Source organism: Lepisma saccharinum, chromosome 29 (assembly GCF_977018435.1).
Source record: "Lepisma saccharinum chromosome 29, izLepSacc3.1, whole genome shotgun sequence".
In the NCBI taxonomy this organism is placed as follows: Eukaryota; Metazoa; Arthropoda; class Insecta; order Zygentoma; family Lepismatidae; genus Lepisma; species Lepisma saccharinum.
Window position 1 is genome coordinate 38,648,814 of NC_139257.1, and position 19,832 is coordinate 38,668,645.

Consider the following 19,832-nt stretch of genomic DNA (forward strand, 5'->3'; position numbering starts at 1 on the left):
CACAATTAATCCAGAATGCCAAATTTGATCAAAGGCTTTGCGGTCTTATCTACACAACGCTCTCTCAGTTTAAAAGCCCAAGTGTCTCATATAGTTATACTAGAGTTGGAACAGATTAATCGGTGCTGTATCACTATCGGCTGATATAGGCATATTGTACTGATCGATGTATCTATAAATATCTTACAATTTAGTGCAATATTGAGCCATTTTGTTATAATTTTTATGAATGTAAACAAATAATCTCCATTTGGCACTTTTTGTAAAAATGAAATGTCTAAATTTGTAGTTTCTTTCACATTTCAAATGCTTGGTTCAATTGGTGGTGATTGGTTCCAAAGCTTGGAGGGGGCAGGGACAGTTTACTTTCCCTTGGTATAGATCCACCGAGACATTTGAAACCCTGGCGTGCAGGCAGTGATGCTAGTGTCACTAAGCTAAGTTATGGGGAAGCCTGTAGTTCGCATATTTCCCAAGGTTTCAGAAAGCTTGGTGGATCTATAGATAAGGTTTAGAATAGTACAGGGGCAAAAGTGTCAAAAAGGGGGGGGCCTTAATTTTCGCCACTGGTTCATCTAGTAACATACATGTATTCAGTATGTGAATGAACCATGAACCATTTGGAACTTTGTATTGGATCGGTAGAATATTGGTTATCGGTATTGGTAAATTTTGTATCGCTATCGGCCCAGTGGCGCCGACTTGTCAAAATTAATGGGGGGCTCTGATCACTAAAATAAATTAATGAATGACTCCCTCCCTTTTTTAAGTTTTGGCCTCAGTGTTCGGAATCTCATAAAAGCCCACGAATTCCTCAAAAATATTAAAATTTTCATTTACAGTTCGAATGCAAAATGTCAATTGTTCACGGATGGATATGTCACAAGTTTCGTCAACCATAATAGCAAAATATTCCCGACTTTTAATATCTGCTACCACAGAGCTCAAAACAGATCTTCCTAATATATCAATGATCTTGTTCTGAATGTCATGTGAGAGCCATTTGTAGCCTGAACGTCCCATCCACTCTCCTAGTTCATGCACATCTTATTTTGAAACTCTTTTTTAGTAAATATATTAACAATACTCATAATTATATACTTAGTATATAGTAATAAGTCATGTGTTGTGCTGTCTCTGGTCAGAGCCCCCCAAAGTTGATGGTCTAGAACATTTCAAATGTGTATTTAAAGTTAAGTTCATGTGGCACAATTCTGAGTAACCTTTGCAAGAGAAGCAAAATAATACATTAGATTCTCTTAAGCAAAATTATTTGGGGGGCTCCGCCCCCACATCGATAACATTGGGAGGGTTCGAGCCCCCCCCAAGCCCCTTGGAGTCGGCGCCTATGTATCGGCCAAATATTACACATCGATCCATTCATAAGTTATATTGAAAAGTTTGATAATTAATAAACAATTTCCACATGATGAAAGAGCATGGCATTATTTTTTTTGTTGACAGATGTTCCTCAGTACTCCACATTTTGAATATATACAGAGCTGTTGTTTGGTGCTTAAGTTACAAAATCTCTCATCTAGGAATACCTGATGGCCGGCAAGACCATGTCTGCACTACCAGTGGCTTTTTCCTTAATGGCAAGTTTCATGTCAGCTGTTACATTACTTGGAGTAAGCTCGGAGAACTACAATTTTGGGACTCAATTTGTGATAGTAAACTTCTCTTATGGACTGGCAACGCCCATTGCAGCATATTGGTTTCTTCCTGTTTTTTACAAGTTGCAAGCTACAAGTACTTATGAGGTATGATTAATAATATTTGTTGTAGTGCAGTAGTGTTGGGCAATATATCATCCAGATGATATGTACATATATCACAATATTGAAAAAATATCATCCATGCAATATCAACTAGATGATATATCGTCATGATATTTGGTGATATATATATCGTGTCGGCAATATATCATCACAATATTTGGCGATATATATCATGTTGGTGATATATTGTCATGATATTTTAGTGATGTATATCATGTCGGTGATATATTGTCATGATATTTGGTGATGTGTATCATGGGCCGATATATCGCCGATATCACGGCACGGAAAGAATATCGTATCATATTGTCTCTGATGATATATTGGGATATCAAATTTCCGGTATCGTCCATCCCTTCAGTGCAGAAAGTTTGATTTGAAAACTTTACACCTATTACACACAATAATTTCCATCCAAGTGGAGATATTCAGGGTTTTCACATCCTATCACATATGTGAAGGACATGAAATATTGTAAAGTGTATTATTTTTGGGAATAGAATGTTTGGAGGGATTAAAATGGGCCCACGATTCATTATTTCTTCAATAATTTTCTTATATTTTCTCCATATTCCATGACTTGACCTTGTTGTGCGTTCTTTGTACAGGATAGTCACCAAGTGGGCATACCCCCCTTTGTTTCCAATACTATAGTGGTTGTTGTTGTTGTTATAGTGATGTGATCACGTACCTGATAGTTCACTTGTCTAGGACATTACCAAACTTTATTATCATGTATTTCTATTTGACATGTCCTATAATACTATGTGTAACCAGAATAAATGTTAAAAGGTATGGTTAGTTACCATACATGCAGGGTGTGCTGTTGCACATCAAACTGAAATTGTATAGTATAATATGCAAGGGTTATAATACACCAATATATATGCATGTATCTTATGTTAAAATTACCAAACTTTATTAAGATGTACTTCTACTTCACATGTCCTATACTACAGATGTACGTACTTGTACAAAATTGTAGTCCTTGGATGCAAATAAATCATATCATATCATATCAATCATGATCGTAGCACAGCTGAATTCTGTGCCATGTCCTGGCAGATGTTTTGCGGAGATATTCCGGCATCACGTCCTGGAAGGCATCTTCGACAGTTTCTCGCAATGCATTCAGTGTGTCATAAAGTGCTTTTGGACTCTCTCCTTGATGAAACCCCAGAGAGCATATATATACAACAACAATTAAACATACGTTCAGATGAAAAACAGGGGTATGCCCACTTTGTGACCACCCTGTACAGTGGTGTAACACAATGTACACATTATTTCTTTTTATGTGTTATACAATAGCAGGAGGGGGCAATTTGGCCCTAGTATTATTTATATCTTTAAGAATGTAGAATGCTATGTAATATAGTTGCGTATGTTGGGTCTTGTATGTGTGCATCAGTGGTGTGTCCAAAATTTCATCTGGTTTACCACAACAATTCGGCAATTACTATGTATTGGATATATTTATTGTAATTTAGATATAATGTAGAAACAAAACACCAATATAGGAATGTAATTAAAATAAAAACAGAAATCCAACAACTTCAAATTTTCTGACAATTTCTATTTTATGTAGAAGAAGTTGATTACCACGGTAAACCAGATAACATGGGAGAATACGTCACTGGTGTGCATTTCAATTTTTATCTCCATCTACTAAACTAAACTAAACTATAGCATCCATCTCATTATTTGGGAAGTGCTTTATGATCGCCAAAAGGTCTATGATTGACTAAAGGTCCTACAGGCCCCACAATGCAGGTGGGGTGGGATAACTAAATCAAAGAAAGGATAAATGAAAAACTATGTATTTCATAAACTTTTAAGCATATTTTACCTCATAATCATGAAGTCCGAATAACTACTTTTATTTACTTGTGCTACATTCTATGAAATGAGATTTTGTGAATGTAGTGTTACAGATAAGAACATCAAATATCTGAAAAAAGTCCTGAGAACAGAATTGTATAGTAAAAAGTACCCACAACAAGGAAAAGTGCCATCCCCCGTGACAGAGTGGTTAGCATATCACATTATGATGCCAGGGGTCCCAGGTTCGAATCCCAGCCTGAGCATGGATATTTGTGAGTGTCCATTCATCATATCATCACTCATCCCCATCTTCGCAAATTAGCCAAAAGTGGCACAAAAAGCGAAGTAAAATAAAGCAGATCAATCAACAAGGAAAAACAAATACCTCTTCAAATGATCTGGCAATGGCTTCAATGAGGGAAGAATTGACTTTTAAGCAGCAAGGTTTTTTATCAATAGTAAGAAACTGTATTGGAAACAACAAATTAAATTTTCCAATGATGCTTGAAAATAAAACAATGATGCTAGGATTGTTAAACTGTAAAATAGGTATACAGGCTGTCGCAAAACAATTTCAACAGTGCTTGGGTGCTGGTAGATATCATAAAAACAAGTAACTTTTCCTAATAAACTTTACCTTGAAAGCTCTTAAGTTTCTGCGCTACGAGCGCTTAAAATATATCCTGTATGCATGCAACCCAACACATCAAACAACCTCTCTGACATAACTTCCAGGGGTGCGTGGCAGGGTTGCCACTAGTATCAGTTGGCGGTCTTACCTGAGTGAAATACAAAATAATAATGATACTTCCAATGTTGTAGGAAGTATTTGCAGTACTTACAAATTTAGGATTACAGTCGGTCCGCGATAAGAAGCGGTGTGCAATCAGAATGCAGAATGGCAGAACGTGACCAAATTCTGTCTCCTCGTTGGCTGCCATGTGGCTGGGGGTTTTCTGTGTTGCCACGTTCGCACAAACAGGCGGACAGACTAATCAGCTGTTGGCAAGCTCGGGAAAAAATAAAACATCATGTGAAATTAAGCACGTACGTATCAGTATGCTAATATGTTATTTCCGTCGTAAAGTGATAAATTAACGAATCTAGAAGTTTGAATCTGAAGTTTCTTGTAGGTTAGCGTTAACTTCCCGTGTGAATTTTACTTTCTGGCAAGCATGAAACATTTTCTCTTCCTGCTCTACACAGCAACCGAAAACCTTCACTGAAAGAACCTTTGTTGTGTTTTTATTATGGTACATTGCAAGCATGAGCTACCGGCATCTTTTTACTTGTGTTGTATCGTATCACAATTACCAACAAAGAAAATGCATCTTGTGTTATGAACAACACTGTGGCAAATCGTTCTCCTTTGATTTCATGCCGCCTCTCTTTGCCTTCTTTGTCACACTGCGATTGTTGAAGCTTCAGAACGTACAAATGAAATGTATTTCTTGAAAATTAGGGCGAATTACGTATAAACAAATTACGTACAACTTCTTTTCATTAACACGTTTGCTTTTAAAATATATTTTGCGGAACATACAAAAATTCACCTCTAAAACAGAATTTCACAGAACTGAGTTACTGTAGTATGGAGAAGAATTTATCGCAAACAAATCAATTGTGTGTGAATTGATTGATTGAGTTGGTGTTTTAAAGTCCACTTTATGCACACTACGGCTAATCTGGAATGGACCTACATTTGGAAGTGGGATCCGAACCACTATGTGCCTCGACAGGGCATCGAAACCAGGACTCCTTGATTACAAGGCGACGACGCTTACCCTACCAATGTACCATCAGGGAGGCACATGCGGGTGTGTGAAGTGAGTTAATTTTGGAAGCTACATGACAATACAGGCTCTGGCAATACAGAGTTCAGTAAATTACAACGAAACGCTTGGCAATTGCTCGATTTCCTAAACATTAATGATACATTTGGTACATGTGTAATTAATGCTTTGAGCTACCTGTATGTAAAAACATAAAAAATGAATGAAAGAACAGAAGTAGTAGTTAAAGAATCAGTTGTTTTTGCTGAGAATGAGAACAATGGAAGTGCAGTGATTTATCCACACACCCCTAACACCCCCCCAACACCCTCCCAAATTTTGGTGAACACCCCCCCAAGCAGAAAAGTGGAACACCCCCCCTGTAGGGGGGGTGTAAATATGGATGTTGATATCAACAATAGAATAACAATACTTCAACATTAACAGAAAGAAATCGTTTGTAGCTGAAGAAGCGTAGTCCAATGGACCTTTCGATCACCTAAAACCAAAGTATCAAGGAAGGAGGGTGGAATGTGCAGCATGGTCATTTCCTGGAAACACCAGTTCCTTTGACAAGGCTTCAGTCAGCTCTAGGGAAGGAACACTACCATCTGGAAAATGTCAAACTGACCTCTCGCCCTCCTTCCAGGGAGCACATTCTGCGCACAGTGTTGACAGTTCAACGTTTGAATACCTTATATATTTCTTAAATACGTTACAGATTCGTAAATTCAATTATTCAAGCCCTGAGTCAACGAAATTGACATTTTGTTGCATTTTCCTTTCGATTCTTGCATGTGAAAAATGTACGATAAAAGTAAGGGAAAAAATTCAAAGATACAGGTTCGACTCCTTGTAGTGAATTCTGTTACTATGGTTAGCAACACTATTTTCTGTAACTTGGCGAGATGAATGATTTTGGAGTGGTAGAGAAAAGAACAGTCAAATGCCTTAGGTCAGTCTCAGTGTAGCATCTCCGTTCGTGTGTTGTTGTTCTGTTTAGTGTATAACAATGTCTGACACTTTACTGCAAAACTGTCTGAAGAAGATAGAGAAAATGAAAAACCAGACAGAAAGAAACCGAAAGTGGTGAGTAGAAAATCAGTGACACTATATGTAGGTATAATTTCCTCCAACCGTTATTCATAAAGTACCAATATAAAATTTACTGACAGAGTATTCGATATAAAATGGCAAGTATTTCATGAAGAACCTAAGTGATTCATTCACGTCTATAGTTGATGACCATTTTTGTGGCTCCAAGAGTTCTTGCCTTTGTAAAAGAAATTATATACTATTAGAAAGAGAGTTGTAAAAGGGGGAGGGTCCACGTGTGGTGCTTGCCTGGGCGCTAAGTACAAATGGGGTGCCGAACAAGCAAAACAGATAAAAATAGAAAAGCGTTAACGTCGTGGTGCCCTGTGAAATTACTGGCACCCTATTAAATTAAAGTTATTGTCAGTTTGCAAAGATATAGCTTTAGTAAAAAATGTCTTTCTCTTTGTATCTAGTCGGTTCCCTGACATAATGACATGTTTAATTTTATTCAACTTTTCAGAGAAAGCAAAGGAAGTGTAAGCAGGCCCGTAGCTAGAGGGGGGCAGGAGGCAACTGCTCCCCTGAGAACCTGCTTTGCCCCCCTGTGAAAAATATAGAACACCCGGAATTCTCACTAATCTTTACAATTACTCTAGCAACATAACAAAGACACTTATTGATTTTGCGATTTATGAAGGTGTGGGGGATTCAGTATAATGTCGTATCAGGATTGGGGAGGCAAAAATTTCCTTTTTAATAATAGTGATTCATGTGGTAAAGAGAGGGAGTGAATATTTGATTTTTGTTACTTAGCGTTGCTTTTCTGCCACTTATAGCTAATCGTAACAATGAATGATGACGTGAAATTGATGAAGAGACACTCATAATCAGTGCCGCAACCACAGGGCGGCAGGGGGCATTGTCCCCCCCCCCCCCCCCAACCATCCCGACCTTGGGCGGAAGTCCATTCTAGGGGAAGCAAGCATTGAAGTAAAAAAAACAAGACTAGAAGAATCTAAGAATAGTAGGACAATTGGATACTCATGATGGAATTAGTTTTTACGAGTTCCTTGCATTTTCCTTCGAGACGGCCAAGGGCACTTGCAAGGGGCAATTGCCCCCTCTCGATTTCAAATTTTATACAAATAAAAATACATTTCGTTAAATTTTCTTGCTCGCTTCGCTCGCAATGTCTTCTCTTCTTATAGTTCAACTTCAGAGCCATAGCTGGGGCGGTGGGAGTCGGCCCTGGGAGCTAAACGATCTATATGAAAAAAAAATGTTAAAGAGAATGCCATGGTGCCCCTTAAAATTATTTGTGCCCTATTAAAACAATTTCTTTCTATGAAACTTAATATGAAATATTAGTGATGACACTATAATCCAAGAAGTCATTGAACAATCAAGGTATGCCTATTTGTTTGGCAGGTTTGATTGATTGATTGATTTGGTGTTTTAAGTCCACCTTATGCACAGTAAGGCTAATTGGGACTGGACCTACAGTTTAAAGTTGGATCCAAACCACCATGTACCTCCACCGGGTATCGAACCCGGGACCCCTTGATTACAAGGCGACGACGCTACCACTGCACCATCAGGGAGGCCCTATTGTTTGGCAGGTGTCAAAATATGTATTCAACTATAATATAATACAATTCACACAATATTTTGCAAAATGGTTAACGTAACCAGTAGGCAAACATTGTCTGTAGTGATGCAAGAGTCTCCTTTGAAAGAAATAGAGTCCGTAATTGACTAAGGGACCCAGGTTTTAGCAAGTACAAAAAAAATGTATTACAAATTTTTACACAATTCATCAAAGTGTAGATAATATGTAACCATTATTGTTTAATTAATTCGATTTTTCTTGCATAACACAACGCAATGGTGTTGTTGGATTCTCGTTAGATTCCTTCGTGCGGAAAAATCTTGCATACTGGAAACTAGAGGAAATCATTATGAAGCATGATTTATAAAGGGCTCAATTATTCAGTTCTGCAGAGAGGCCCATTAATCGTCTATTAACATTATCAATCTGTAAATATCAAGTAGATACAGTCCCTATTAGCCTATTTATGTTAAACTTTATAATCTTTGGCAATCTGTAAAGGTCATTATCGAAAAAATGCCATTTGATGTTGCTCGAAGTTGTTTTTTTGTCCGTTACAGTTTCAAGATATCATCCCATTTCTGTTACTTATCTCTTTTGTGGGAGGGGTCAAGTACCTCTGTGTACCCTGCTATATCTGCCAATGCGAAACAATATATTAAAAATTTGCCCCCTCTAGGATTGACATTGCCCCCCCCCCCTACAATGAATTCCTGGCTACGGGCCTGAGTGTAAGGAATTAAACATAAAATAAATTTAATTTACATTAAGTCCCAAATTTATATCTGACCATAGGCGCACCAGTGAGGGCACGACGGCGCTTGCCACTGCCTGCTGAAAAACTTGGAGAGAGAAAATTTGTTTGGTTCATTGTGCTCTTTGTGTTGGATAGTGAAATAAATGCTATTCAATTTTTAAATAATTGAAAATAAAGCATTTCCTCAACTTAGAAGTGAAAAATTCCTTGCCTTCCTTTTGCAGTTAACATGCCATGCGTATATTTGCACATGTTATTTCATTTTCTTTAAGGCAAAGAGGCACGTGACTCCTAATTCCCTAGAGTCTCTCATTTAGTATAAGATAAACTCTCAAAAGCGCCAAGCATATTTTCCAAAGTTTTGTAAGGAAGGGGGAGGGGGGATTTAATCTCTAGAAACATCCATGAACAAATTGAATTAGAGCGATCATTTTTAAAACGGTCCAAAATATGCACTTAACTTCCACAAACTTACACCCCCTCAAAAATTTCCAACACCCCCCCAAGGGAAAAATCCTGGATAAACCCCTGTGGAAGTGTCCTGTTGTTGACTGTTTAACCAGATGTTTAATCCTACACGTGTCTCTGTGGGCTTGCGAAAATCCTGAAGTAGGTCAATCCGGCAATGGCACATCACTACCAGAGCAGGTGGTTCCACGCCGGTTGCTAGCGCATCCCGACTGTAGGATTAGGACTGAAATTCAAGAGTGTTCCTTCTAAAAATTCTCCATGGTGTTTTGACAATAATCACAAGAGAGGCTTGCGACAGATGATGAAATCGACGAATGAAGAACAAATGCTAACATAATGTGCTCTCTGCCTCGTTTCAAACATGCAGACTGTAACAATTTATTTGAAAATTATACCTTAGCATGTTGCGTAATTTCTAATCGAGTCAGTCACATAATTCGGGAGCGAGTTCCTTACTGAAAACAAAATAATGTAATTGGCTCTTGCAATTACAAACGTCGTTTAAAGATAAATTAATTCAGAATAAAATTAATAAAGGTATCAACTTCTTATTAAGAGCAGGTCTTTGTGGTGGAGTGGTCCTCACAGCACGTACGATGCCAGGGGTTCTGGGTTAGAATCTTGGCCTGCAAATGGATGATCTTTGTGAATGGTCCTTCATCAATTTCATCATATGATCACTCATCCTCATCTTCGCGATTAGCCAAAAGTAGCAAAAATGCAAAGGTAATAAATAAACCATATCAATCAATCAATCCTTATTAGGAAATGATACCAAATTATGCACACTTACGTCAAGTGCCGAGCTGTATAGGGTGCTTGGAATGCACAGTGAGAAAACAAAAGACAACATAGAATCCTGCAAAGGAATTTTCTCGAGCCGCCAAAGTAACCGATTACGGTTAGATGATCGGAACATGATCTAGCTACCAAAGGTTTCGGATTCGAGTTCCTGCCTGGACAAAGGTGTCACTGGGTCATTCATAGTTATGGTTGTGATTTGCCTGGAAAGGCAGAAAGGTTAAGTAAAATGAGAAATACACGAGGATTAGCTTAGAAACTGATCCGCGTATCAGAAGCTCGTCTTGGGTGCCTTTGGAAAATGTCAGCCTTCACTACAATGTATGTTTAAATGATGTTTTTCATTTTATTTCAAGAGCCAATAACATTATTTTTTTTTCATTTAGGGGCTCGCTCCCGTATTATGTGACTGACTCTATTAGAATTACGCTACATGCTAAGGTATAATTTTCAAAGAAATTGTTACGGTCTGCTTGTTCAAAACAAGGCAGAGAGCACATTATGTTAGCATTTGTTCTTCATTCGTCGATTTCATTATCTGTCGCAAGCCTCTCTTGCGATTATTGATATTGCATGACTGTCGAAACACCATGGAGACTTTTTAGAAGGAACACTCTTGAATTTCAGTCCTAATTTATTGGAAATCCTTTGCTTTGGTAAATTTGTAAGTACTGCAAATACTTCCTACAACATCGCAAGTGTCATCATTCTTTTGTATTTCACTCAGGTAAGACCGCCAACTGACGCTAGTGGCAACCCTGCCGTGCACCCCTGGAAGTTATGTCAGAGCGGTCATTTGATGTGTTCGGTTGCATACATACAGGATATATTTTAAGCACTCGTAGCGCAGAAATTAAGCACTTTCGTGGTAAGGTTTATTGGGAAAAGTTACTTGTTTTTATGACATCTTCCAGCACCCAAGCATTGTTTAAGTTGTTTTGCACCACCCTGTATATGTGGCAAAAGTGAGACTGGAGTTTGACATTAATGTGGTGAATTATGATTAAATTTTCTTCGAAGTTAATATTGCATTTTATTCTTATTTTTCATCACAGCTATATTTTTAGAAGAATCAGGAATTGGTGAGGTGAAGAACAAATTTAATATAATTTAAGTTGTAGAGTTATATAGTTGGGATATGAATTTTACTTTTACATGTATTGTGCTTTTTAACGTACTGGTTCCAATATAACTAAGTCATGATCATCCTGGAATGTGGCGATATTTAATTTCCAGGAAATTCAATATTTGTACTTGTCATTGGTTATTTGTGATTCTATTTATTTCAGTACCTAGAGAGGCGATTTGGCAAAGTAGCTCGTCTGCTGGCTTCAGCTGCGTTTTCTTTACAAATGCTTCTCTACATGGGCATTGTTTTGTATGGACCTGCACTAGCACTGTCAGCAGTCACAGGAATTTCAAAAATTGGTGCCATCCTCTCTGTGGGAGCAGTGTGCACGTTTTACTGTACAATAGGTGGTATGAAAGCGGTTTTGATAACTGATGTTTTTCAGGTAAGATTTAATGAAATTACACTGTATTTCACTCAACGTGTACATTCAAGCAGTGTGTGAATTTTATTTATATGTATGTATATATATATATAAATCAAAGAAGGTAAAAGGAAACACTCACCGGACAGTAGAAAATTTTGAATTTTTCTACTGTCCGGTGAGTGTTTCCTTTTACCTTCTTTGATTTTTACTTAGCCCTTTTGGCCCTCCTTGCTTTTATCCATTATATATATATAAATTGTCCACCGCTATTTTAATTACTTTTTAATTCTACATCGTGTGTTGTTTTAAGGAATAAAACTATGTTTTTTTCGAAGCAGGCATTGTTCTCTGCTTACTGACATCATTATTTGAAATGTCACACGTCAGGAATCGAATCGGTATTCCAGTCCGGGACGGCAAAAGGGATAATTGCCTCTGGGCCCCACCTTCTACTGAATTTTTGGGGCCCTTTGAAGTAAAACGTATCAGGTATATATATATATATATATATATATACAGCATGTTTATAAATGAATGGTGCGGTTATAAAAATTAATAATAAATCTATTTATTACCTTACACGGGTAAAACCTACACCGTAAGCAGTGGCAACTGTCCAAGTTTTTGATGCGCTACCTGCTGTTTGCTTGTCATGCTTGCTGCGGGGCAGAAATTATGACTGTTTTATTTCATATAGTTCATTAATTGTCGCCCTGTATGAATATAAAGGTATGATGAATATGCCTTGGATTTATAAATTAAATGTGCAAATATGCAATTTCTTTGGTTTTAAAGGCAAAATTTGTTACATTCCCCTGGTTACATACACTAGATGAAGAAGTTAGTGCACCATTCTTGTTTTTCAGCTAACTTATTTTATATCATTTCAGTAGAATATTGAATGGCAAATTTTATTTCAGTACTGATGTCCACCTCTAGTTTTTTGTTAATTTATTGTATGGAGTAGGCAAGGTACAATTTGTACATTATAATTTCTCTTTTTATTTTTTCAAAATTACCAACATTTTTTTTTATTTTAAAATTTTTTATGCTGTCTAAAATTTAACAATGTCTTGTCATCTGGAGGTCCTTTAATGCATCCTGAAGTGAAAACTAGCAATATCCAGTTTCCATCTCATTGTAGGGCTACCAGGTAAATGCCCTTAAGGACTTGTAGGCAGGGAAAGTTCTTCTTTAGTGACATAGAGAAAATTTCTGTACAATGCCGCCTATACAGAAGATATTCTTATGCTGTGTCACATTTAAGTTAGGTGAAAACAAAATGCAATAGATAATCCTTGTGCTATTAAATTACTGGTAGTTGATCGTGAAGTGTGATATAATTTGATTCTAAATTTTCATCTCAAAATTAAGAGTGTGCCATATGGTCTGAAAAAAATATGGAAATTTATGTTCAATAAAGAAATGTTATATCTAAAAAAATATATCATTTGATGAAATAAAAATGAACTTTTTTTTCCCAGTCATTGTTAATGTTTGCAGCCATACTCAGTGTTGTTATTATGGCATCGATTGATGCTGGCGGACTGGACATTGTGTGGAAGATTGCTCAGGAACACCACAGGATAGAGCTTTTCAAGTAAATAAAATTCTCTTCTCTCGTTTCTTTTAAAATATAGTTTTTCTTGTATGTACGTATTGCTTGCATTGTAGAATTATTTATCTTGTAGTCTACGGTTATTACAAGCATAAAAACACAGTTTTCGTTGTGATGTTTCAGTAGAACACACGCTCCCTTCATCAGACATTTATTTTTGGTTGTACTAAATATATAGTTATAACAGTTAAGAATTTTTTAAATAAACACAAGAATCCGTTATACAATGGATGTTGTCAATGTTACATTGTTGTAATATAGCAACATAATTAAAAAAAACAGGGAGTCGTTTTATTTTTATTTCAGATATTTATATTTCCTGAAACGTCACAACGAAAAACTATGTTTTTATGCTTGTAATGACCGTATACTGCAAGAGGAATAATTTTAAAATATAATATGATTGTTTAGTGATTATTAACTATGTACAGTAAATGTCAGTGTATGAATGCCAAGTGGAAAGCATGCCAAGTGGAAAGCAGTTATTCTACAGTACTTTTATTCCACATGGTATCAGAGAAGTTCTGCACCATAGGTGAAATGGTAGAATTGACTGCAAGTACAATCAATGACATGCCCAATTTTACTGGTTGGTATGCATTTCCGGAACACTGGATTGGTCACATTGAAGGGACCACACACTTCTTTGCTGGCAGGTGTGCACCAAGGTGTTGTGAAGGAGTACTTGCACACAGGGGTGCCCATCCTCCCCAGGGGTGCCCATCCCCCCCAAAATCATATCATGCATCTTCCCCAAATTTGCGCACTCAAACCATATAGTAATCCCCACAAAGAAAAACTCAGGACGATAATATAATACGTTCCACTTTCAAAGAACTCACCCTCCCCTCGTTTTCTTGGCGTAAATATAATTATTTTAGTAACCCATAACAATAATTACGTGGATTTTGTCTTCAGTGCAAATTTAACTTGTCAAAGTAAATTTTTTCTGTGACGTGAAGTTCGAAATGCGGATTCAATTTATTTTTGTTCCAAATGATGCACCTGCTTTAAATTAAGCAGTATACCAACACTAAGCATTAAGTGATGTTATTAATGAATATCGAGAATATCGCTTATGTCTTGTAATGCACCTACCTATAGTATAAATATTCACATTCACCTGAGCAAAGCGCCAAAGAAACACGCATTCTTGCAACACACTATTGCGAGTGAAGCAAGGAAGACATTTTTTTATCCATCTCTTTGCAGGCTTACAAGAATATTAATTTAATGGGGTGTCAATACTTTCTTAGGATCCCGCGATATTTACTATTTTCCAGATTCTCTTTTGGCACGTTCGGTGTCTAAACGTCACTAAATACAGTCTTCAAAATGTAATGTTCGAGCTCTCTCTGTCCACTATAGAAATCCCTTGACAACCTAAGATTTAACACTTTATCAAAAGCTTTCTATCTCCCCATTTAAATGTAATACTCAATCCTACCATCGAGACTTCCATGCCAATTTTAGACTTACTGTTGATATTGAATATTGAAGAGTGGATATTGCCTCCTCCAAAAAATTAATTCTCAGTTCCCACACCAGAATTTTGCAACAGTCTAAGACAATAGTAATACCCAAGAATTGGATACCCCCTTCAATGTAATGCTCAATCCCCCTCTAACTAAAATACCCGTCATAATCTAAGACCCGTCATAATACTGTTCCCCTCCCCCCCAACGTTTAATTCAGAATACCCCCAGAACCCATGTGTAAAATAAGGCCTAATATTTTGGAGGTGAATATTTCTCCCACCTCCTCCCTTCGATAATACCCTTAAACACTTTCTTTTCTTCATCTAATGGATTAAATATGGTGCACTTGTGTAAAATTTTTACACATACTTTGGAAGAATATATAAATGTTGAATTTTATATTATTTGAAGGGAAAAAATCCCCCCCCCCCAAATTTCGATGGCGCAACCTGCGCCATACTCCCCCCTGTGGGCACCCCTGATCCTCCCCAAGGTCTATGATGCACCCCCCAAAGGTAGAACATTCCCCCTACCCGCCTTTATGCTGAATTATATATTTCAATTATTTTGGTCAGACCAAATTTGCGGAACGATATAATGCAGACATATTTAAACAATATATGGTTACTTTAGGTATTGTTTACAATATGGACATTCACATGTATATTTGACATTGATTAAAATAACACTTTACGTAAATGATAAGTTTTGACATTGCAAAGTTGTTGCAGCAAACATATTGTTAATTTCGTCATTTTGCACCACTTTTAAAATATCTGACTCAAGATGAATAATTTTTCCGCAGTAAGTCCCCCCCTCCTCTTTCCAAAGCGATTCTAAAGGCATAAGAGGTGGTGTCTTATTTCAACCCCATCGCTGCGGTCACCCACAGGTAGGTAGAAAAACTGTACATAATAACAACCATAACTAAAAATCAATAACAAGCCAATCAAATGAAATGACCTCACCCCTTCCTTTTTTGTGTGAAGCTATATAGAATTGGTAGCTAAACTATAAAATGTTGCCCCCCCCCCTTAAGAATTCCCATGATGCAGGCACGTCATGAATGCCCCCTCTGGGCACCCCTGCTTGCACACCTCTTAATCTTCTTCCACACCCCCTTTTCAAAACTTCTGGTCAACTGGAAACCATAGCTCTTACTACATATTGCATAATGTGGTCATATTGAGCACAGGATGTTATGTTTGAAGTGAGACCACTGTTATTGTGTACAATAGGCAAGCATTAATCCTACTCTGAAAGAGAAGCCACATTTGCTTTCCTCTACTGGTGGCAGTCTCTTATAAATAGGGCCCAGGACTTTGTTATAACATATTTTTCATTTGGCTTCGGATCTAATATTGGGGCGAGATCTTTACATATCTGATGAAAATCAGCCAAAATAGACAAACTTGACAAAGCATATTTTGACATATTTCACCAATTTCGCATTTTTACAACATATTTCTTCAATTTTGTTGTACGTAATAAAACATATTTCTGTATAATTTCGTAATTCTCTCGCAAATAATCGGTTATTTCATAATTTTTTCTTCGTAGCTTTAGCACAACATATTGTCGATGGCAGGATATGGAAATTGCGGAGGAAGAAAGGTGCCATCTTTTCTTAGTACTTTACTTACTTAGTCGATCCTCTTCTACCTTGCGGTGTTGAGGTTTCCCAGAGGGTCTTCCATCGGATTCTGTCTCGGGCCAGCTCCTTTGCTCTCCTCCACTCTCCTCCTCTAGCCTCTACAGCTGCCTTCACACCTTCTTCCCATGTTCTTCTGGGTTTCCCACGTGGTCTTGCTCCTTGCATCTTTGCATTCAAGGCTTGTTTAGCTATTCTGGAGTCCTCCATTCTTTGTAAGTGCCCAAACCATCGTAACTGGTTCTGTTCGATTCTCTCAAGCACTGGTGATACGCCCAGGCTAGCTCTAATGGTCTGATTCCTAATTTTGTCTCTTCTTGTTTTCCCTTCTATTTTACGGAGAAATCTCATTTCTGAAGCCTGTATTTTACTCCTATGCTTATTTGTCAATGTCCAGGTTTCACTACCATAAAGTAATGTAGGTAAATATATCACTTTATACACACGGATTTTCGTATTTTTGGTCACTAATGGATTATTTAAGAAATTTCTCTTTAGCGCATTAAAGTCTCTCCCTGAGGCTTGGGATCGAGCTATAATTTCACCATCTATTCTACCATCTTGCTGCACTATAACCCCGAGGTATTTAAAATCTGTAGTCTGTTCTAATGTCGTTCCATTATTCAAAGCAATCTGATGTATATTTGGCTGTCGTGCCATCATCATGGTCTGAGTTTTTTTTATCATTTATCTTCATGCCCCTCTTTTTTAACTCTTTTTCCCAGATTCTCACGTTCTTTTGTAAATTACTTTCGGAATCTCCCAATATTAATATGTCATCGGCGAAGGCACAATGGTTTATATATATTGGTTTTAAAAACCTATACCCCAGCTTGAATTTCTGTACCTTCCCATTGCATGATTTAATAACATCATCCATTAAGGTGATAAAGAGGAGTGGGCTAAGGATACATCCTTGTTTAAGTCCTACTATAGTCTCAAATTCTTGAGACTCTGCATTGCAGGTGCGGACATAGTTTCTACATTTCTTATACAGACTCTGCGTTGCTATAATTAATTGATTGCTAACATTTCTTTGTTTTAGTATTTTCCATATTTCATCCCTCGGAATGGTGTCGAAGGCTTTCTCTAGATCTATGAAAGCCATATGTGCCTCTTTTCCATATCTCATCAGTTTTTCACTGATCTGTCTGATGGTAAATATGAGGTCTTGTGTGCTTCTTCCTGGTCAGAATCCGCACTGTGCCTCGTCTAGCTGTGGCTCTACCACTTGCCTTATTCTATCTTCTAGTATCCTCGCATATACTTTCCCCGGCACACTCAATAGCAATATCCCACAATGGTTTTTGCAGTCTCTATTATCTCCTTTTTTGAATATTGGCACAATGACACTACACTCCCATTCAGCTGGTATCTTCTTTGCTTTCCAAATTAGATTAATAATCTTGAGTAGTATGTCTTGACCACTTTTGCCCATGAATTTAAGCATCTCAGGTGCTATCTGGTCATGTCCTGCCGCTTTGCCTAGTTTCATTTTCTTTAGTGCTCTTTTTAGCTCCTCCATGGTTATTTCTTCTTCAGTTTCTCCCTCCTCTTGGTGTTGCTGTTTTTCTTCCTCAGTCTGTTCTTTCTCCTTTTCTCCAATTTCCATATTTCCTCCAAGCAGTTCTTGGAAATATTCTTTCCACCGCTCCATAATGTCATTTTCACTTCGGAGGAGGTTACCACTTTTGTCTTTTATGAACTTAAGAGGACATTGCTTCTCTGTTCGCATCGATTTTAATACTTTGTAGAACAGCTTTTGGTTATTTTTTAGGTTTCCTTCCATTGCTTCTCCAAATTTTTCCCATGACTGTTGTTTTGCATCTTTCACTATATTCTTCACTACTAATCTTTGATGTTTATAAGCTTCATAGTCACTTAAATGTTTTGTGAGTAGGTATTTTTTCCACCGTTGCTTCTTTTCCTTTACCATTTCTTTTATCTCTTCCGTCCACCATGCTGTTCTTCTCTGTTGTTGCTTTCCGCTGGACTTTCCACAGATTTCGGCCGCCGCTCCTAAGATTGCCTCTTTATATAAACCCCATATTTCTTCTAATTTATCTTCTCTCATAGTGGGCCATTCCAATGTTTCCACCCTTTGTTTCACAGCCTCTTGATAGTCTTTTTGTCTTGCCTCTTCTCTCAATTTATATACCTTTATTCTTTCTTTAGGTTTCCTTTTGTTATCACCAGGGTCATTGGTCTTGATATTAACATGTAACTGCATAATTACTAAATAGTGGTCACTTCCAATCTCGTAACATCTATATGCTCTTGCATCTAAGATAAATCTCCACTGTTTCCTCTGTGTCAATATGTAGTCAATAATAGATTTTTCCTTTCGGCTGGGGACTTCTCTTGTATATCTATGTGTTTCTTTATGTGGGAACATTGTGTTCGTAATTACAAAATCATTTCCTGCACACATATCTAGTAATCTTCTCCCATTATTATTCTGGTGCGTCTCGCCGTATTTCCCTAACAGCCCTTCCATTCCTTCTATGTTATTTCCAACTCTGCCATTAAAGTCACCTAATACAAAGACAGCTCCCATGGTGTCATCCACTGTCCTCTGCAGCTCTTCGTAAAATCTATCTTTCTCTTCTGCTATATCATCTTCATTTGGTGCATATATAGCAATAAAAGTAGTGTCTTCATTTATGCTACTGTTAAAGGTTAAAGTTACCAAGATTATTCTTTCATTGATGAATTTCCAGCATTTAACATAATGTCTGTAGGCCTCGGAGATTATTATAGCCACTCCTCCTTTTGCTCTCTGTTCTTTGCCTACGCCCGAATGAAACATCAGGAACCTTTCACCACTATTTGGTTCTATTATTTGTTCATATCCATTTCCTTTTTTCTTGGTCTCTATGACCGCCAATATATTCAACTTTGCTCTCACCATTTCCGTCATTAATTCAAACTCCTTTCCAGCAAGTCCACGTACATTCCAGGTTGCCACTCTCATTATCCTTTTCCCTCTCTTGGTCGTCAACAGTTTAATCAGTCCGGTTTCTCCTCTGTAGTTTCTTTTAATAATTTCATCTCGGGTTATCAGCCCTAGTTCCAAAGCCTTGTGGGAGGGGCTGCCTCCCTTATAGCCCTCTTTTAGGGTTTCTTCCCTTAGCCTTTGAGGTTTCTCCCTCTCACTGCAAGGCAGCAGTTTGCCTCGGTCCGGGACTGCTTATTCGGGTTTCCCCTTATTCGCAGCTAACCCTGATATCTGGGGGCCATTCGCTATCTGCCACCTGCGACCTGCCCAGTAGCTGAGGCTCGCCCTGGGTCTTTTCTTAGTACAGAACAATAATACCCCACTTTTTTTGTACTGCAGACAATTGATAGCCATGCAAACATTATTCAGGAAAAATGTTCTCTTTCATTGTTGCACGGGAAGTAAAGAAGTTTCGTTTTCATTTCTTTGCCTTTTTTGCTTTTCACAAAAACCAGTCAAAAGTATAAATAACATTCGGTACATTACATCCCCTACTCTACTCTATCGGGTATGGGAGAAGTTCGAGAGTACTGTTGTG

The 19,832-nt window shown here is 37.6% G+C and overlaps 1 protein-coding gene across 3 annotated transcripts in view; it reads left to right on the forward strand.

The window, feature by feature from the left end:
• LOC145981355 (putative sodium-dependent multivitamin transporter) overlaps positions 1-19,832 on the forward strand; it is a 133,250-nt gene that overhangs the window by 62,977 nt on the left and 50,441 nt on the right. For all 3 annotated transcript variants that reach the window (XM_083114584.1, XM_083114585.1, XM_083114582.1), the window contains exons 3-5: positions 1,542-1,763; positions 11,343-11,567; positions 13,034-13,149. In XM_083114584.1, the coding sequence (XP_082970710.1) occupies positions 1,542-1,763; positions 11,343-11,567; positions 13,034-13,149 (563 nt within the window). The remainder of the gene's footprint in view (positions 1-1,541; positions 1,764-11,342; positions 11,568-13,033; positions 13,150-19,832) is intronic.